This window comes from Lissotriton helveticus, chromosome 3_1 (assembly GCF_964261635.1).
Source record: "Lissotriton helveticus chromosome 3_1, aLisHel1.1, whole genome shotgun sequence".
In the NCBI taxonomy this organism is placed as follows: Eukaryota; Metazoa; Chordata; class Amphibia; order Caudata; family Salamandridae; genus Lissotriton; species Lissotriton helveticus.
Window position 1 is genome coordinate 118521742 of NC_136061.1, and position 17179 is coordinate 118538920.

A 17179-nucleotide genomic window follows, 5' to 3' on the forward strand; every position below is an offset into this window, starting at 1 on the left:
GAGTCACCACTAATCCTTTATGGGTTCCAGAGTAGCATGCTACTCGCCAATAAAGCACTTCAACACCCCATAGGGTTACAAGCGCTATATCAATGCAAACCATTTTCCCTTTACTACCCCTCCCCAAACCTTCTCAATCCAAATAACTGACTAATATAACCACTACTCAAATTACTTTCATATTACACTATACTAATTCAACACTAATCCTTATGAGTAGCGTGCTACTCGCTAAAAAAGCGCTTCAAACTCCATCAGGGGTAGCAAGCACTATATAAATACAAACCTCTTTCGCTCTTCTGTCCCGCCGCCTACCCTTCTCTATGAATAACATATCCACCACTCAAATTATTTCATATTTCACTATACTAATTTTAAACACTAACCCTTCATGGGTTCCAGAATAGCGTGCTACTCGCCAGAAAAGTGTTTCAACACCCATCAGGGGTAACAGGTGCTATATGAACGCAAACCTTTCTTACCCTTCTATCCCTCCGATATCCTTTTCACTCCAAATAACTGACTAATATCCACCACTCAAATTACTTAAATATTTCACTATAGTAATTCAACACTAATACTTTATGGGTCCCTGTGTAGCGTGCTTCTCACCAAAAAAAGCACTTTGACTCCTCGTCAGGGGTAGTAAGGGCTAAATAAATTACAATACAATAGTTCTATGTGTAAACAATGCATATTGTTAGAATAGTTAAGTTTAAGTATCCATTCCTCTGAAACTGCATGTTATTACAGTCCCATGTCAATAAGTGGTATTAGTATGTATGCTATCAATGGCATTTTCTAGTTACTATTATGTATAGAGTCTGGCTCGGTATTATATATATATATATATATATGTGTTTATATATAAACAAAATTAGATCCTACGTTTTTTTTCTTTTTCTTTTTTTTCTTTTAATGGTTCTGAGTAACCACAAATACATTTTATTCCTTCATTCATTCATTCATTCATTCACGTTATGGGTATTGAAAGATTGAGCAAAGTGCATCCTACGAGTTCCGCGCGCATCATTTAAATCACCACTGTGGTCCCAACGCACAAGCACGGACTCACCTGCGACTTCCCGGACACTGACAGCAGGGCGTGACTGGAGAACCGGGTCCGAGACGTGGACGGGGAGCCTGGGAGACTTCCCCCTGCAGACGCCACTCCGGGAGATCCGGGCAGGCTGCCCGGGGGTGTCCATGGCGTGCTGGGCATGGAGCCCACAGGGGTAGAGGGTGAGCCAGGCAAATTTCTCCAGGGGGCGCTTGGGGATCCGAGCAGGGTGCCCCCGGGGGTGCAGGGAGTGCCAGGCAGGGTGCCCCCGGGGGTGCAGGGAGTGCCAGGCAGGGTGCCCCCGGGGGTGCAGGGAGTTAAGGGTAACGATGTTGGCACCTTGTCCCCAGGGGTGCCTGGTGCGCCCGGCAGGTCGCTGCCCCCGGCCTCCTCCGGGAGCCCCGCGCACCGGGCCAGGCGCTCCACCTGCTCGGCCAGGCGCAGCACCTGCGCGCGGAGGCTGCGGTTCTCCTGCTGCAGGTCGGAGACGGAGCGGGGCAGGGGCCCGGCCAGGCGCAGCACGTCCTCCAGCTGCCGCTCCACCCCGTGCTTGAACACCTGGATGTCCACATGGATCTCCCGCACCGCCCCGCGCAGCGTCTCCTCGTAGCGGCCCAGCGCCTCGCACACCGACTGCGCGTCCTGGCTGCTCAGGTCGGCGATCTCACTGCTGGAGGGCACCGCGGACTCCATGGGGCCAGCGTCCAGGAGCAGCGCGGGGTAATGTCCAGAACCCGCGCAGGAAGCAGCAGCAGCAGCAAGGGTCTGAAACAAGCGCAGGCAGAGTCTGAAACAAGCGCAGGCAGGGGTGATTAGCCTTTAGTCCCCACTAGGTTTATCTCATGCTCCTAGATGCGCACAGGTTATAACTACTCCCAGAACTCCCGCAAGCTGGCGGTTACCGTCCAAACCACGTGCAGGTGGGGATCGGCGTCCCAAACGCGCGCAGGTTTGGCCACTGTTCCAAGCTCTGTGGCAGAAGATGAATAAAGGCCGTCTATAGTGAAGAAGAGGAAGCGAGCGTCCAGAATGAACGCAGAAACAGAATGGAGCGGGGGAATGGGGTAATACTAGAGTTCAGTACATTCGGAGTTAATTTGAGAGTCCACAATCCGCGTCAGAAAGTGTAGTGTCCAAATCAGGCCACCTGGCATGCGTGACCCGAGCAAGTGGATGCTGAAAGGAAGCAGCGCCGCAGGTGCAACGCTTTCTCAAAAATCAGGATCAGCTGTGCAGAGTAGTGTTCGAGGCAGGTGTGAACCGCTCAAAAAAGGCGCAAAGGAGAGTAAACTTCAGATCCCTTCCCTCATCAGTGAGTGAGCCGTAGTTGTGGTAGCACGATCACCTAAGCATTCAGGCATTTAATGCACCGGCAGCTGATGTACCCCGAACCTGAGCACTTCGTCCACTCTGCTCCGGACGCGGCGCTGTTCCTTGGTGCATGCACCCGGAGCCCCCGCAGGGAGTGCGCACCGACCCCCAGCTCCCAGTCCGCAGTGACCCGCTTCACGGAGCCTGTGCGCTGCGAGCCTCTGCAGCGGTGAGCACACCCCGGAGCCTGCAGTCCAGGGACCCTCCGGCCCGGCCCCAGCTCGATGCCCCCAGCCGGCCCCCACAGTCACGCTGCTGCAGCAGGAGGCGAGCACGGCAGGTCCTGCCTGGGCTTTAAACCAAGCCGCCGATCGAGCCCTTTAAACACGAGGACGCCTCAGACTGGCGGCGGGGTCGGAGCAGCAGGTCCGTCTCCCCCTCCAGCACGGGGATTGAAGGGCCGGCACTGGGGGCGGGACGTACCACGCGGAGAGAAGGGGAGGCAGGGACTCTCAGCCAGAAACAGCGCTCCTGCCTGTTGCTTCTGGGAGGTTGTGGGTCGCGCACGATTTTTTGTGTGTGTTTTTTTAATTCCCACCCCACTTCAGTTGAAAACTCTTTTTAGGCTGCACACTGTAGCGGTGTAGGGCAAACACACACTACTGGCCTCGTGTTACTCAAACACTCCCACTTAAAGTTACACCTCACATCACGGTCCGTGTCCCAGGCTGTGGCGCCACATTGTGTGAAGAGATGGGCCATGCCTTGGTCCACGCCGTGGACACTTTAGCATCTACTGTCCGAGGACGCGGCTCCCATATATTACCTAACCCTGTCGGGCGCGCACACTTTCGGGTTGCGTTACTCGCTGAGGGTGTGGATGACGCACCGTTTGAAGCGGCGCCTCCCCCACTCTCAGCCTGTGGGTCTGCTGCTGTCTGTCTCTCGCGCACACGCAGAGGCAGTAAATCTCTTATCGCTGTCTAATGACCTGTACATGCTCTAAATGCAGCTCACACACGCTGAAGCTATGGCTCGCCCTCTACCAGAGTCTGTGGGTCACACAGTATCCGAGTCTGTGGGTCACACAGTATCAGAGTCTGTGGGTCACACAGTATCAGAGTCTGTGGGTCACACAGTATCAGAGTCTGGGGGTTATACAGTATCAGAGTCTGTGGGTCACACAGTATCAGAGTCTGTGTCATACAGTTTCAAAGCCTGTGGGTCATACAGTATCAGAGAATGTGGGTCATACAGTATCAGAGACTGTGGGTCATACAGTATTAGAGTCTGCTGGGCATACAGTATCAGAGTCTGTGGGTCACACAGTATCAGAGTCTGGAGGTTATACAGTATCAGAGTCTGCGGGTCATACAGTATGAGAGTCTGCGAGTCGTACAGTATCATAGTCTGTGGGTCATACAGTATCAGAGACTGTGCGTCATACAGTATCAGAAACTGTGGGTCATACAGTATTAGAGACTGGGGGACATACAGTATCAGAGTCTGTGGGTCATACAGTATCAGAGTCTGCGGGTCATAAGGTATCAGTGTCTGTGGGTCATACAGTATCAGAGTCTGCGGGTCATACAGTATCAGAGTCTGTGGGTCACACAGTATCAGAGTCTGGGGGTTATACAGTATCAGAGTCTGCGGATCATACAGTATCAGAGTCTGTGTCACACAGTTTCAGATCCCGTGGGTCATACAGTATCAGAGACTGCGGGTCATACAGTATCAGAGTCTGCGGGTCATACAGTATCAGAGACTGTGGGTCATACAGTATCAGAGACTGTGGGTCATACAGTATCAGAGACTGTGGGTCATACAGTATCAGAGTCTGTGGCTCACACAGATTCATAGTAGGTGGGTCACACACCATCAGATTATGGGTCGCACTGTCAGAGTCTGTGGGTCACGCACTGCCAGAGACTGTGGGTCATACAGTATCAGAGTCTGTGGGTCATACAGTAGCAGAGTCTGTGGGTCATACAGTAGCAGAGTCTGCGGGTCATACAGTATGAGAGTCTGCGAGTCATACAGTATGAGAGTCTGCGGGTCGTACAGTATCATAGTCTGTGGGTCATACAGTATCAGAGACTGTGCGTCATACAGTATCAGAAACTGTGGGTCATACAGTATTAGAGACTGTGGGACATACAGTATCAGAGTCTGTGGGTCATACAGTATCAGAGTCTGTGGGAAATACAGTATCAGAGACTGTGGTTCATACAATATCAGAGTCTGTGGGGAATACAGTATCAGAGACTGTGGTTCATACAGTATCAGCGACTGTAGTTCATAAAGTGTCGTACCGTATCAGAGTCTGTGGGTCATACAGTATCAGAGACTTTGGGTCATACAGTATCTGAGACTGTGGGTTTTACAGTATCAGAGTCTGCGGGTAATACAGTATCAGAGTCTGCGGGTCATACTGTATCAGAGTCTGCAGGTCATACACTATGAGAGTCTGCGGGACATACAGTGTCAGAATCTGTGGCTCACACAGTATCAGATTATGGGTCACATAGTCAGAGTCTGTGGGTCACACAGTATCAGTCTGTGGGTCACACAGTATTAGATTATGGGTCGCACTGTCAGAGTCTGTGGGTCACGTACTAACAGAGACTGTGGGTCATATAGTATCAGATTCTGTCAGGGTCTGACTAAGGTGCCTGCCTAGAGGATAGACTTCAACACCCAGAATGCCTTGCATGTAGTGGGACGGCTTCAGAAAGCATAAAGTCCTATGGATGCCTGCAATTGGTGCCCGTGATTTGTCCAATGAAATCTGTTGTTAGCGGACGCCCTGTCCCCGCGGAGCTGCTGGGGAGGTGTGGTTCGTTTTTGCTCTGTGGCTGTGGAGCAAGTTGTGCTGAGACGATTGATGACAGTTACCGGCTGGTACTGTCTATTAGTTTTCCCGCGAGGCGTGTGAGACGCTTGGACTGCCCCCTCAGCGTCCTTGCGGTAACGTCTTATTTTGATTGGTGAGTGACTCCGGAGACACCCGGATTGCCCCCTCTGTTTCACTCACGGGACGCGGCCAATACCGCGTTGCAGACACCGGCTGGTGCTGTGTTTCATTGTAGGCGCGTGAGACGCTGGTTTTCACCCTCCGCGCTCTTTGTCTTATTCTTTAGCTTTTCTTTTGGGTGTTAGGTGGAGACGCTTGGATTTCCCCCTCCACTTTACACCGAGACTAATTACGGTACTCTCGGCTGAGAGCATCCTACAGGAGCCACTGGGATTGCACCCTCCTGTTGTTTGTACTTGTTCTTGCTCCGAATATTCCCTTCAGGCAGGAAGTGCCGGCTGGCTACATTTAAGTTTGGTTTTCCTATTATTTATGAGGAACAGTGGTTGCTGTCTTATCGACTGATCAGGAACTTGGAGAGAGATTGATCTACCATTAGTACGATTAAGAATACCTTTACAGCTCCCTTCTTTTGGCACCTGGTGAGTGAATGTGGGTTGTGAAGAAGGGTGAACGACACGCATGATACATAGAGGTTTAGGAGGGTCCTAATTGTGGTTTCTTTTCCTCAGCCTGAGAAGGAATTCAGCAGAGGGAAGGGTCGCTACCTGAGCCTTATCAGGTGAGGGTCCTTATCAGCCCTTATGATATTGAACAAGGAAGTTAGAGTGTTGTGGACTAACGTGTCCCCTTTTGTCATTTCCGATTCCCTATCCCTGCTGTTCCTATCCCTACCTTTTTCCCTCGCCTGATTGCCTTTGCACTCTGGAGGTTTTAGATAGTCAGAGTGGAGGGACATCTGGAGGTGGACCCCATTTGAGCATCGTTCCGACCCTGAGGAATAGCAGCCGTGACAGATTCTGTGTCTCATACACTATCAGAAACCGCATGTCACACACTACCAGACTGGAACACACAGTATCTAAATCTGTGGGTCCCACTACCTGACGCAGTGTATCACACACTATCTGAGACTGCCAATTGCACACTATCTGTATCTGTTGTCACACTGTCTGAGGCTATGGTTTACGCACATTCAGAGACTGTGGGTTACATACCTTTCAAGCCAGTGGGTCACACACAATCAGAGACTTTAAGTCGCACACTATCAGAGACTGTGGCTCACACTGTCTGAGACATTGGGTTACACACAAGGCACAAGTCCTAAAAAAAGAAGTGGGGAGGGCTAACCAAGTTAGGTAGTATGAAAGTGAAAGCATAATGCGTGCCATCACAGCGCATGTTGTCACAACTCGTGACATTGCACATGACATCACAGAAAGTGACATAACAAGAAGTTACATCAGATATCAAGACCTCACACATGTCTATCAGGTATATCATGAGAATCAACTTCTACATGGCCCCCCTCGCCGCCATCGTCAGACAGCACAGACTCGGCATAGTATCTTATGCCGACGAGACCCAGCTCATCCTCTCCCTCACCAAGGACCCCATCACCACCAGACCGAGCTTCCAGGACGGAATGCAGGACGTCGCATCCTGGATGATCATGAGCTGCTTGAAGCTCAACTCGGAGAAATCAGAGGTCCTCGTGCTCGCACCCACCCCCTCTGCATGGGAGAACACCTGGTGGCCTATCGCTCTCGGCAGCCCCCGACCCCATGTACTATGCCCGAAACCTCAGCATCGTACTTGACTCCTCCCTCTCCATAACCCGACAGGTCAACGCCGTCGCCTCCACCAACTTCAACGCCCTCAGCATCCTCCGAAAGACCTTCAAATGGATCTCCCCCAGTCAAGGAAGACCGGCACCCATGCACTCATAACCAGCAGACTGGCCTACGGAAACGCCCTCTATGCCGGGATCAACAAGTCTCTGGTACGCAAACTCCAGACCATACAGAACACCGCAGCCAGACTCGTCCTTGGTATCCCTCGACATGCACATATCACCCAGCACCTGCATAACCTCCCCTGGCTCCCTGTCAAGAAAAGAGTAATATTCAAGATAATCACCCACGCCTACAAATGCCTCCACAACACCGGACCCCAATACTTCAACAACAGAATCTCCTTCCACGCACCCAAGAGGAACCTCCGATCCGCTGACCTAGCCCTCGCCGAACCCCCGCGCATCTGCAGAGCAAGAACAGGTGGAAGAACCTTCTCCTACATAGTGGCTCAGACCTGGAACGAGCTGCCATTCAACATCAGGCTCGCCCCCACTCTGCACATCTTCTAGAAGACCCTCAAGAGCTGGCTCTTCGACTGACCGGAGCTGCTATTCCCCCCCAACCTCCTCAGCGCCTTGAGACCCTCACCGGTTAGTAGTGTGCTTAAAAATCCCCTGTTGGATTGATTGATTGAGTACATTTAAGCTCATTATGAGATTTAATAAATTAGATTGTGCGTTGGGGTTGTGCCAAAAAAGTGGCGCAATCCTGACACACAATCTGGGCCTCAACAAATACATTTATTTTAGTTAAACCCTGCCACAAAGATATTGGCAACAAGGAGTAGCATGTCAGTAGATCTGTTCTGCTTAGTTGGTTGCAAAGTCTGCATTTTAAAATATTTGATTGGGTTAAGATATCTGCTGCCAAGGTGCTCTGTAAATATCAGGGAATAATAATTATGCTGAGAGAACTCTGGAGGTTGACGCATTTGTGGGAGAGATCTGTGTCTTGTGAAGTCCCTGATTTGAAGCAAAGTAGTATAGAAGGTTAATGTGTCTCCTGCTAAGCACATCATGTAACATGCAGATGACCGATATTTCATGTATCGAGGTAAGTGGGTTACTGCTTTTAACATGGAGATCCTTTTGTTACCTGCAGTTAATAAATTGTAATCCTTCTACTATAACACAGTGAAAAATTGACATTTGACTCATACACCCTGTAACCTACCTCATGTCACACATCTTGTACATTTATTTACACACTTACATGATTTATTGTCAATGTATAATGTGTATGTTTTGTAAAGAGCTCAGACACCCTGTATTGGGATGCGTAGCACTATAAAAGAAACTTAAAAAAAATGCTATTGAAATTGTTATTTGTTTAAATACTTGGACAGACCAACACAGCTGACATTCTTACAGTGCATGTACTTATATACAGGGACTGAACAAAGTCCAAAGCATGCCTCTCTTAAATACCTGTGAAGAGATAACAAGCTGTGTGCCGTAATGTCTGCTCCATTGCATTTACTTTTAAGTGTGAGGTTGCAGGCCGCCTCCAGTCAGCATACTCAAACAAAAGGAGGCCTGATGGCCCCTTAATTTCGGCATTTATCTTCGGCCCAGCTGGAGGTGAAAAAAAAGCCCCCTCCGCGTCTGCACGTTGTTTCTGGAAATGGAAAGCAGACAAAGTACAGATGGTGCTGAACGTGTCCCAGTGTCTGAAAATTACATCAGGACAAGTTCAACATACTTCCATGGGGCTCAACTTCTTGTCAGGGTGGACGGCATCCACCACCTGAAAATAGTGGGTGGACGCCGTGTACCTGCGTGTACCCCCGACTTGTGCCCTGGTTACACACATTTCAAGACTGTTGGTCATACACAATCAGAGACTTTAAGTCACACACTACCAGACAATGACTGTGTGTCATATACTATCAGACAGATCCTGTGTGTCACACACTATCAGAACTGTGGCTCACACTAGCTGAAACTTTGGGTTGCACACACTTAAAGACTGTTGGTCATACACGATCAGAGACTTTAAGTCACATACTATCAGACAGAGACTGTGTCACACACTATCATAGACTGTGGCTCACACTATCTGAAACTTTGGTTTCCACACACTTAAAGACTGTTGGTCATACACAATCAGAACATTTATGTCACATACTATCAGACTGAGACTGTGTGTCACACACTATCTCAGACTGTAGGTCACACACATTGATGTGACTGTAGTTCCACACACCATAAGAGACTGTGGGTCGTTCACAATCAGACTGTAGCATATACAATTAGCCTGTGTGTTGCTCCCTATTTGAATGTGAGGGTCACACCCCAGAGAATTTAGGTCACACACTGTCGGAATCTGTGAGTCACACACTTTCTGAGATTGTGGGTCACACACTATCTATTTATTTTAAAGTTTTACAGAGCGCGAACCAGACCCGTAAGGGTATCAGATCGCTTTACAGGATTGATGGGTGGTATACAAAAGACTTAGGAGGGGAGGGTAGCATTGGGATAAAAACAAGTAGATACATTACACAAGACAACACTGAATCTCAACTCTTAGGTGGGATTTTTTAAATTTTTTTATTTTATTTGAAGAGTTTTATATAGCACTGGCTAGACCCGGAGGTATCAGAGCGCTTTACATGAGGACAAGTCAGTTACAAGTTACATGAGGACAAGTGTCATAAGTTACATCAGTTACAGGGTTACACAGTACAGTGACATATAAAAGACATTGTTACGCGGTCGGAGGGAGGGGGAGGAAGGGAGACACAGCAGAGAGACGTGAAGAACAGTGCCCAATGTCCGGCTGTGTAGGTGACAGCTGAAGGGTGAACCTAAGCCGATCTCCTCTATAGCTGTCTATGCAGCTCCACCGGGCATCAGCCATATTGCTCGGTCTCGGGAGAAGGTAGGGGTAGACAAGGGGTGCATCACCAAGTCCAGTAAGATGAGAGAGGTGTCGTTGGCTCCAATGGAAGTGGTGAAGGGCGCTCATCGTTCCGGTGCAACAGGCATCAAGGGGACAGTCGCAACCGCAACATGGAGGAACCAGGGAAACGGACTACATGCGCCATAGGCAAAGCTTTATGGGGTGGGCAGCAGATAGATCTGGGAGTAGGTAAGGTTGAAAGTCTCCGATCTGTCCCAGGAAATCCAAGATGGGGGAGACCACACGGTCACTCAAGGAAGCGGTTCTAGGAAGAGAAGGCAGCTGCAGAGTCAGGGGGACAAGCAACTCAGCACAAAAGGAAAGCCAGCTTGGTGATGTGGGCAGCGGCATCACGTCTCAGAACATGTCAAGTTGTCTCTTTCCCCATGTGGTCTTCGGGGGCCCCTAAAGTCTTCCCACCGCCTCACAAGGCACCTCCCTGGGATCTTCGTGTCGAGATTCACCAGGGGCGCACTCCGGCCGCCATCCTAGGGTCATGCGTCTCACGGGGGACCTCTCGGCATACTCCCACTCATCTTTACAGCTCCCCTCTGACTTTGGGAATTTACACAAGTGTACTCACCCGTTCCGGTGTTGTCGTTGCGGGGACTCTCTTCTTCTGGCCCAGATATCAATTTTTCCCACTGCAGGAGCATGAGTTCTATAGTTTAAGTCCACTTGTCACGGGCCCCTGGTTGCAGATCCCCAAACCGCTGAAGCTACGTCGGGCTCGGAATCACTGGAAACAAGGGTGTGGCACCGCCATTTTGTAGTCAGGCAGGTCGCCTCGCTGCACTTCTTCAATCGGAAAATTTTCAGCGATTCGGGGTCGGCGGCCCCCAAGAATTGCTCTGATTCCTGGGGGGTATTCCGCCACCGTTTTACCGACGAGTTGACGTTCGAAATGCTATGATTCAGGTGGAGGTTAGGTCGGCTAGGGACTCTCCGCAACGCTCGTCTCCTTGGGTGTCCTATTGCCGTCCGGGAGCGGCCATGCTGGTCGTAGGCTCACTCCTCCCGGCCTCGTCCATGCTGGAAATATCTCTTCCTGTGCTGCAGCTCCCAGCTAAGGATGACCACTATTGAGGTCCTCGTCGCTGGTGCTGCACTCGGCGGTTCATTAGGGACCCGTCGGCATTGATATTTTATGATTTAGCGAGCCGCTGCTCGGAGCCTTAATCAGACCCACCCGCGATGGCGAAGGGAGCCCAGACAAGACTGTAGTAGACATGCTTCAGTGCTTGTCAACAGTCTTGTGCACCCCCCTTTCTCACATAATATAACAGTTGAAACTAAAGCCTGGTGCGGGCTGCCTGGGAACGGGAAGGTGAGGGCGGAGAGGGGGTAGTGGTGTTGAGCGCTGCCTGCTCTCTCCTCCTGCAGAGTGGTGTCTCGGAGCCGCTGTGTGGAGCCTGTTCTGCCCGTTGTGTCTCCATGTTCATTACCAAGTTTCCTCTCAGGCCTCTCTATCAGTCTCTTAATATAGAAAATAAGACTTTCTCTAGCCAACAAATATCATGATAATAAACCTGAAAGGACGAAAACCACTTCGACGCGAAGGTGGGAGATAAATAACCCTGGGCGTAGTTCGCGGAGCCGCACTACGCGGAGCTCCGCGAAGACGCACTTGCACTCCGCGAGCTACGCGGACATGCGTAGTTGCTTGCTAGACCCGTTCGCGCGCCGTTTTTCGTCTTCGGGAGCGCGGTGCGCGTGTTCGGGGCGCTGCCTGCATGCTCGAGATAGCTAGCGCGCTAAGTTACTCAAGAGGTTTGTCCCGCCCGCTTGCGTTCCCTTATTTCCTGTTCCGGGTCACAAGTAACGTGTTCGCGTTGTGTTAGACATGTTCGGGAACTCATCTTCTCGTTCGCACTGCCAAAGTGCGTGATCGCGTCAAATATCGCGCGTACCTACCCCGGCGGTCGCGACGGGTGGAGCCATCTTGGATTTCACACTCTGGCTATGGTTTTGGGCCTACTTTAGCATCTAACGTCTATCTCTTCAATCCTGGTCTTTTCACTCACTTTTTCAAAATTTCTTTACTTATTACCTATCTCTCTCTGTGCCTAGGTTTATATTTTTCATTTTATTTTTACTTTTACAACTTTTTTGCAACTTTTCTCTGGTTTTATATTACTTCCTTCTTTTACCTTGCTTCTTCCTTCCCCTACCTTTTTGTCTTCAACTTTTCTTCTCCCCTCCACCCAGAACCATGGTGAAGGGTGCCAGCAGCATCGGCGGCTCAAAGGGCAAGGCGGCTGTGCCGAAAAAAACCCGGCTGCCTTGCGGCAGAATGCGCCCCGCAGGAGTGACGCCCCGCCAACTTTTTGGGGAGGAGGAGGTGGCTGCCCTGGTCTTTTTTATTCAGCGCCACCTCCCCTTGACTTTGGCAGCAGGCGGCAGGCCCGGCTCCGGCTACCAGCGCATTGAAGAGCGGTGGGCGAAGGTGCGCCGGGCAGTCTTCCGCTGCTCCGGTATCCGGCGTACCCACCATCAGCTGTCCCACTGCTGGGCCGACATTTTGGACCGGGAGCAGGACCTGTTGGACCTGCTTGGTGTCGAGGTTGTGGGTCTTGGTGAGTGGCTACCCCAAAAATAAAGTGTGTGTGTGTGTGTATATATATATATATATATATATATATATATATATATATATATATAGTAGTATAAATATTGTTATTGTATCTTTGTAAATATTGGCTGAATAAGTAACGCGATGACTGTTGCTCCTAGTTACATTTCCGATGTATTCCGGTATATCTACTGTAATTGTATGACAGTGTTCTTCTTCACTGACTCTTGCGTGTTGTTTCAACTTGGCGCTAGCTGTTGCTGTTTATTGATGTGAGATTTTCTTTATTGTAGAGAACTGAAGTTAGTTAATGCTATTAATAGAGTCTTGTCCTTCCTTTGTCCGTCAGTGAAATAGCGGTGGATGGATAATTGTACGTAGTTTGCATATTGTAGCATTTTTTTCACGGCCTTCTCTTCTGCATGAATCGAATCCTCCTCTGGCAATGAATGCTAAAGTTACTTTGTTCTTCTTACCTCAGCCAGGGCCGGCTCTAGGCATGTGCAAGCTGTGCAACTGCACAGGGCCACCAAACTTCAGGGGCCACCGCACCAATATATATCCTTAATTTAATAATCCTCTGAGGATGGATACATATTTGTGTTGCGGCCCCTGGCAGGGATTTGTTGCCTCTGGCTCTGTTCCACTTCCAAACACCCTGACTGACTCCCCCTCTTCACTGTCCTCCGTCCTCCGCCCCGACCTCCTCTTCTGGGGCCCCCTACCTACGCTCCCTGCCCAGGAGGACCACCATGAGCCTAGAGCCACCCCTGCCTCAGCCCTCCATAGAACTGATGTAGTTTGTTTAATGAGTGGTAGGCTTGGCAGCAGTAGCATTCAGTCAGTAGCAGAACAAAATATGATGCAACGAACGTACAATTTCGTGTATGCACAAAATTTCTGCATGTCTCCTCCTGGTGATCTATGGCATTTTGCTGGCAAAAATGAAAAAGAAATGACTACTCACAGATAATTGATTACCCCATTCTTGAATCTCTTGAATCGGTGGTGTTGTTCAGGTGTTACTGCCTCTGTGTTATTTATTAATCTTCAATCAGAATGTTTATGGAACATGTGATTTGTTTTCTACAAGTATACAGTCAGTGAATCCTGCAAGGCAGTAGTCATTTGGTAGATCAATGTTTGTTTCTTTTAATGTTCTAGCAGTGTTTTTTGAAATGATGTCTATGTTTCACAGCACTCAATGTTTTTCTTTTTGTTTATTATTTCTTACATGAACCACAGAACCCAGGGGCAAGCAGAATGCAGGGACCGAGTCGGCGGGTGAACCACCACAGACACAGAGCTCCTCTACTGAGGATCCTGCTGCTGTTCCCAGTAAGTCCAACAGTGCTTGTTTTTTCCTCTGTAATGTGTCTGCTTTGGCAATTGACACCAACCAAGTATGCATCCAGAATGATGTTTGTCTAGTATTTTGTAAACGTTAGTATACCACTACTAGTCTTGTGGGTATTCTATCTTCTATGGAGTCATATACATATTACATAACTATGTATGCACCAGAAAATTTGATGTTGGTGCTGATAGGCAGGTTGGACCTTACTTACACCTCAGTCACAGAACTCTGAGGAACCCACAATTCACTGAACGACAACCTATATGGGCTCAGTCATTGGTCAATTATTCAATTATCACACTCCTGAACCCCAATACCAAGATGCCCAATGCTTTTATTACACAAACCATTACCTAAGAAACCCCCTTTTGCTCACTCACTCGTGTGAGTCTACGAGACAACAGACACTGAAAATAAACTTCAGAGTCAAAGTGGTACTTCAAAAGCTTTATTTTGTTAGAAGTAAGTAAGTAACATCAATGTTTTTAAGTTGTTCCGTGAAATACGTCGAGGGGCCCACCAGAAAAAATCCAGAGTTAAAAAAGGCAGAATAAAGTAATCAACATTTGTACAGCTACTAGTGCACAATAGGGAAATGTGGGAAATATCGGAGACCCCTCACCATTGAACGTATACTGGTTACATATGTCTCTTTTTTGGTAAGCTCTGGAAATGTCAGCTTCGTAGAAGGAAATCTTCTCATCTGCCGAAAATTAATGACAAAAGTGGTGCACGTTAGACAGTATGAAATACATTTAGGCCAGTTTTATGCAGCCATGCTAAAAAGAAGTTGTAACCTGTAAGCAAACTCTATTCCACAATCCACATAGAAAACTTAAATACGGGCCCTTTTATTTTCCAACCTCTTCAGGTGTATGCATTGAACAATGATGTGTTGCCTCAAAGGCGTCTTCTCGGACTGTGCAACAAGCTGCGAGTTAGCATGCGCAAAACTGGATACATTGATGTACAAAGGTTACATAGTTCACTTCCAATTTCCAAGGACTAGAGTAGCAGTACAGATGAGATGAGCTTGGGTACCATACCATAACAATGAATGCTAATATGTGTAGTGACTCTGCTGTACTATGCAATGTGGACTCCTACTGATTATGTACGTTGTACTTAACTGTTTTGAAGAACTCCATTCTTGGTGAACAAGTACAATGGGGGCTGTGCATCCATCTAAAAAGGTGTACTTATTTTTATAGGTGCAGAACCCTTACCATCCACCAGTGCCGACGGGGACAGCGGCGCAGCTTCAGCGATCCCTGCGGGGACAGGAGGACCAGAGGCACCTACACCAGCAGCAGTGGGGGGGGAGCCAACAGCGGCAGGCGATGGTAAGTTACATTCAATAGTGATCCGCATTACTTGGTGGGAGGGGAAAACTTCCTCACTGTACTCTACTGGACAATATATGATGTTACCTTTACTTGTCATTACCATGCTTAGCATTACCACTACAGTAATGCAGGTGGCTGATAGCAGTCGGATGCATGGGTTGTTTTTGAAGCATGGAAAGGGGAAAACACAGCTGCCAGCGTGGTTGGGAGACACACCCAATACCGGTGGTTAGTGGATAGTCTCAGCAGCAGCGGTGTTTTGGGCAAACCCAAAGGCAAGGGAAGGAGGGGACGACTGGGTGCATGGGTCGTTGCTGGTGAAACACAAACCAAATAAGGTTTGTTGCGCGATATAAAGAATGATAGTCTCTACTAGACATGTACTACTAGCTGCCCCCTGTTAATTAATGTTAGTTTGAGACTGTTCCCGCCTTCCCGGAATCAGAGTATATAATATAAAACGAGATATGAAAAAGACAGGTGTTCGTTCTAATGTGTGTGACCGTTGAAGTACACCCATGCTACTAGGGCAGGCATAATGCCGTGCCAAAAAGTCCAACAAATTAATTATATAGGCCGTAGAATGTTCAAGATAGATGCAACACAATTTTTTGTACTCCGCTTGCTTGCTAGTGCTACTGTGCCGCCCACTATGTGTTGAATCAATGTTGTGTTCTTGATTTGCAGGGATTTTGGATTACAACAATTCTGTTTCTTTCTTTATAGTTACTCCTTCCAAAAAACAAACAAGGAAGGAGTTGGCAGTCCAGGCCCGGCAGCGGAAACTGCAGGCTATCGTAGAGGCCTACCGCCGGCTGGTGGATCAGGCCGAGGAGGAGGAGGAGGAGGCGGCGGCAGCAGCTGCTGCCTCTTCCAATGCCCCGGCCCACAAGCCTGCAGGACTACGTCGCCGTGGTCAGGCAGCCGCCCGCCGCCGAATTGTTACATCATCGGCGGCCCCCCCACAACAACATGCGTGCAAATGTAGGTGCCGGGAATTCCAAGAAAAGATTCTCCGCCGGGTAGCGTCTAAGCTTGAGGAGGAGCGGAAGAAGCTGGAGGACGGAATAGAGGAGTGTGTCAAGATCCTGGTGGACAAACACCTGAAAGCCCGCCGGCTTTGAAATGGACCCTGTTGTTTGCCCCTTTTTAAATCCTTTTGTTGGTGGGTGGGATTTGGGTGTTGGGGTGTACATTTAACTTTGAAATTTGGTTGGGGTTAGGGGAGGGTAGGGACAGCTCTGGGCCTGGGGGTAACATTTGATATATATTTTATTTTTCTATCATCGTTATGTTAAAATAAAAATGAGACAAAGATATTTTCAAAAGAAAACATTTGAAGTTCATTTGTGTTTGTTGGGGGGGTGGAGGGGGGACTGTTTCACCAAATAATGTACGTTGTGCAACATCACAACGTTTAATTGGCCATGCAGGTCAGGGGGGACAGTGCTTTCGAATTAAAAAATATATTGTCCACATCTTTAACATGCAGACAGGTAGATGCGCTAAACCCTCACCGAGTTCTATTTGTAGTATTAGAAGAACTACCAGTCTGTCTTGCGTTATACCTCACAGCAAACTTATCTTACCTGTGATTGCTGATGATGACGTGGGCTGCATTTGTTTCCCAAGACAATGGATAAGAATCTGTTGTTCTGAACTTCTGTGATAGTAGATAGACCCTGCCAGTAGCATTTTGAGACAAAAAGAAAGAGGCAGTCATTTTCGTGATAGACAATGTGGGGGTAGTATAAGTATTAAGTACAGTAGATTACACGACTGAGCCAATACAATTTTGCAACTGCTAAACAGAAACAAAACAATGGTTTTGGGGACTGGAAAGTAAGTGCAAGAGAAGATAAGAAGTTCAACTGTAGTTGTAGTACTCACGTCAACGTCAAACTTTTCTAAATCATAATGCTGTAAACTTAAACACAAACAATGATGCCAATTCA

General features: G+C 48.6%; 2 protein-coding genes across 4 annotated transcripts in view; one reads left to right on the forward strand and one right to left on the reverse strand.

Annotated features, from left to right (window-relative positions):
• Positions 1–2815, reverse strand: part of SMTNL2 (smoothelin like 2) — a 353335-nt gene extending 350520 nt beyond the window's left edge. The window contains exon 1 of one of the 2 annotated variants that reach the window (XM_078679345.1): positions 1076–2815. In XM_078679345.1, coding sequence (XP_078535471.1) covers positions 1076–1753 — 678 coding nt within the window. In that variant the 5' untranslated portion in view covers positions 1754–2815. The remainder of the gene's footprint in view (positions 1–1075) is intronic. The other variant, XM_078679344.1, reaches the window with a different exon arrangement.
• On the forward strand, positions 1124–16383 carry LOC144822168 (uncharacterized). 2 transcript variants are annotated; one of them, XM_078679346.1, is made up of 4 exons: positions 1124–1242; positions 13767–13859; positions 15090–15221; positions 15951–16383. In XM_078679346.1, exons 1-4 carry the CDS (start codon positions 1221–1223, stop codon positions 16346–16348), a joined length of 645 nt encoding a protein of 214 aa, XP_078535472.1. In that variant the 5' UTR covers positions 1124–1220; the 3' UTR covers positions 16349–16383. The 2 variants fall into 2 exon arrangements, 1 of the variants encoding a protein (XP_078535472.1); XR_013608571.1 differs by lacking the exon at positions 1124–1242 and adding an exon at positions 5751–5830.
• Positions 16384–17179: the final 796 nt, after the last annotated feature.

Excerpts from the sequence above, each read along its gene's own strand:
- LOC144822168 (XM_078679346.1), top strand. The coding sequence starts at position 1,221 with ATGGAGCCCACAGGGGTAGAGG. Across the intron at positions 1,243-13,766 it reads GGAGCCCACAGGGGTAGAGG|AACCCAGGGGCAAGCAGAAT; the intron begins GTGAGCCAGGCA and ends CATGAACCACAG. Across the intron at positions 13,860-15,089 it reads GGATCCTGCTGCTGTTCCCA|GTGCAGAACCCTTACCATCC; the intron begins GTAAGTCCAACA and ends TTATTTTTATAG.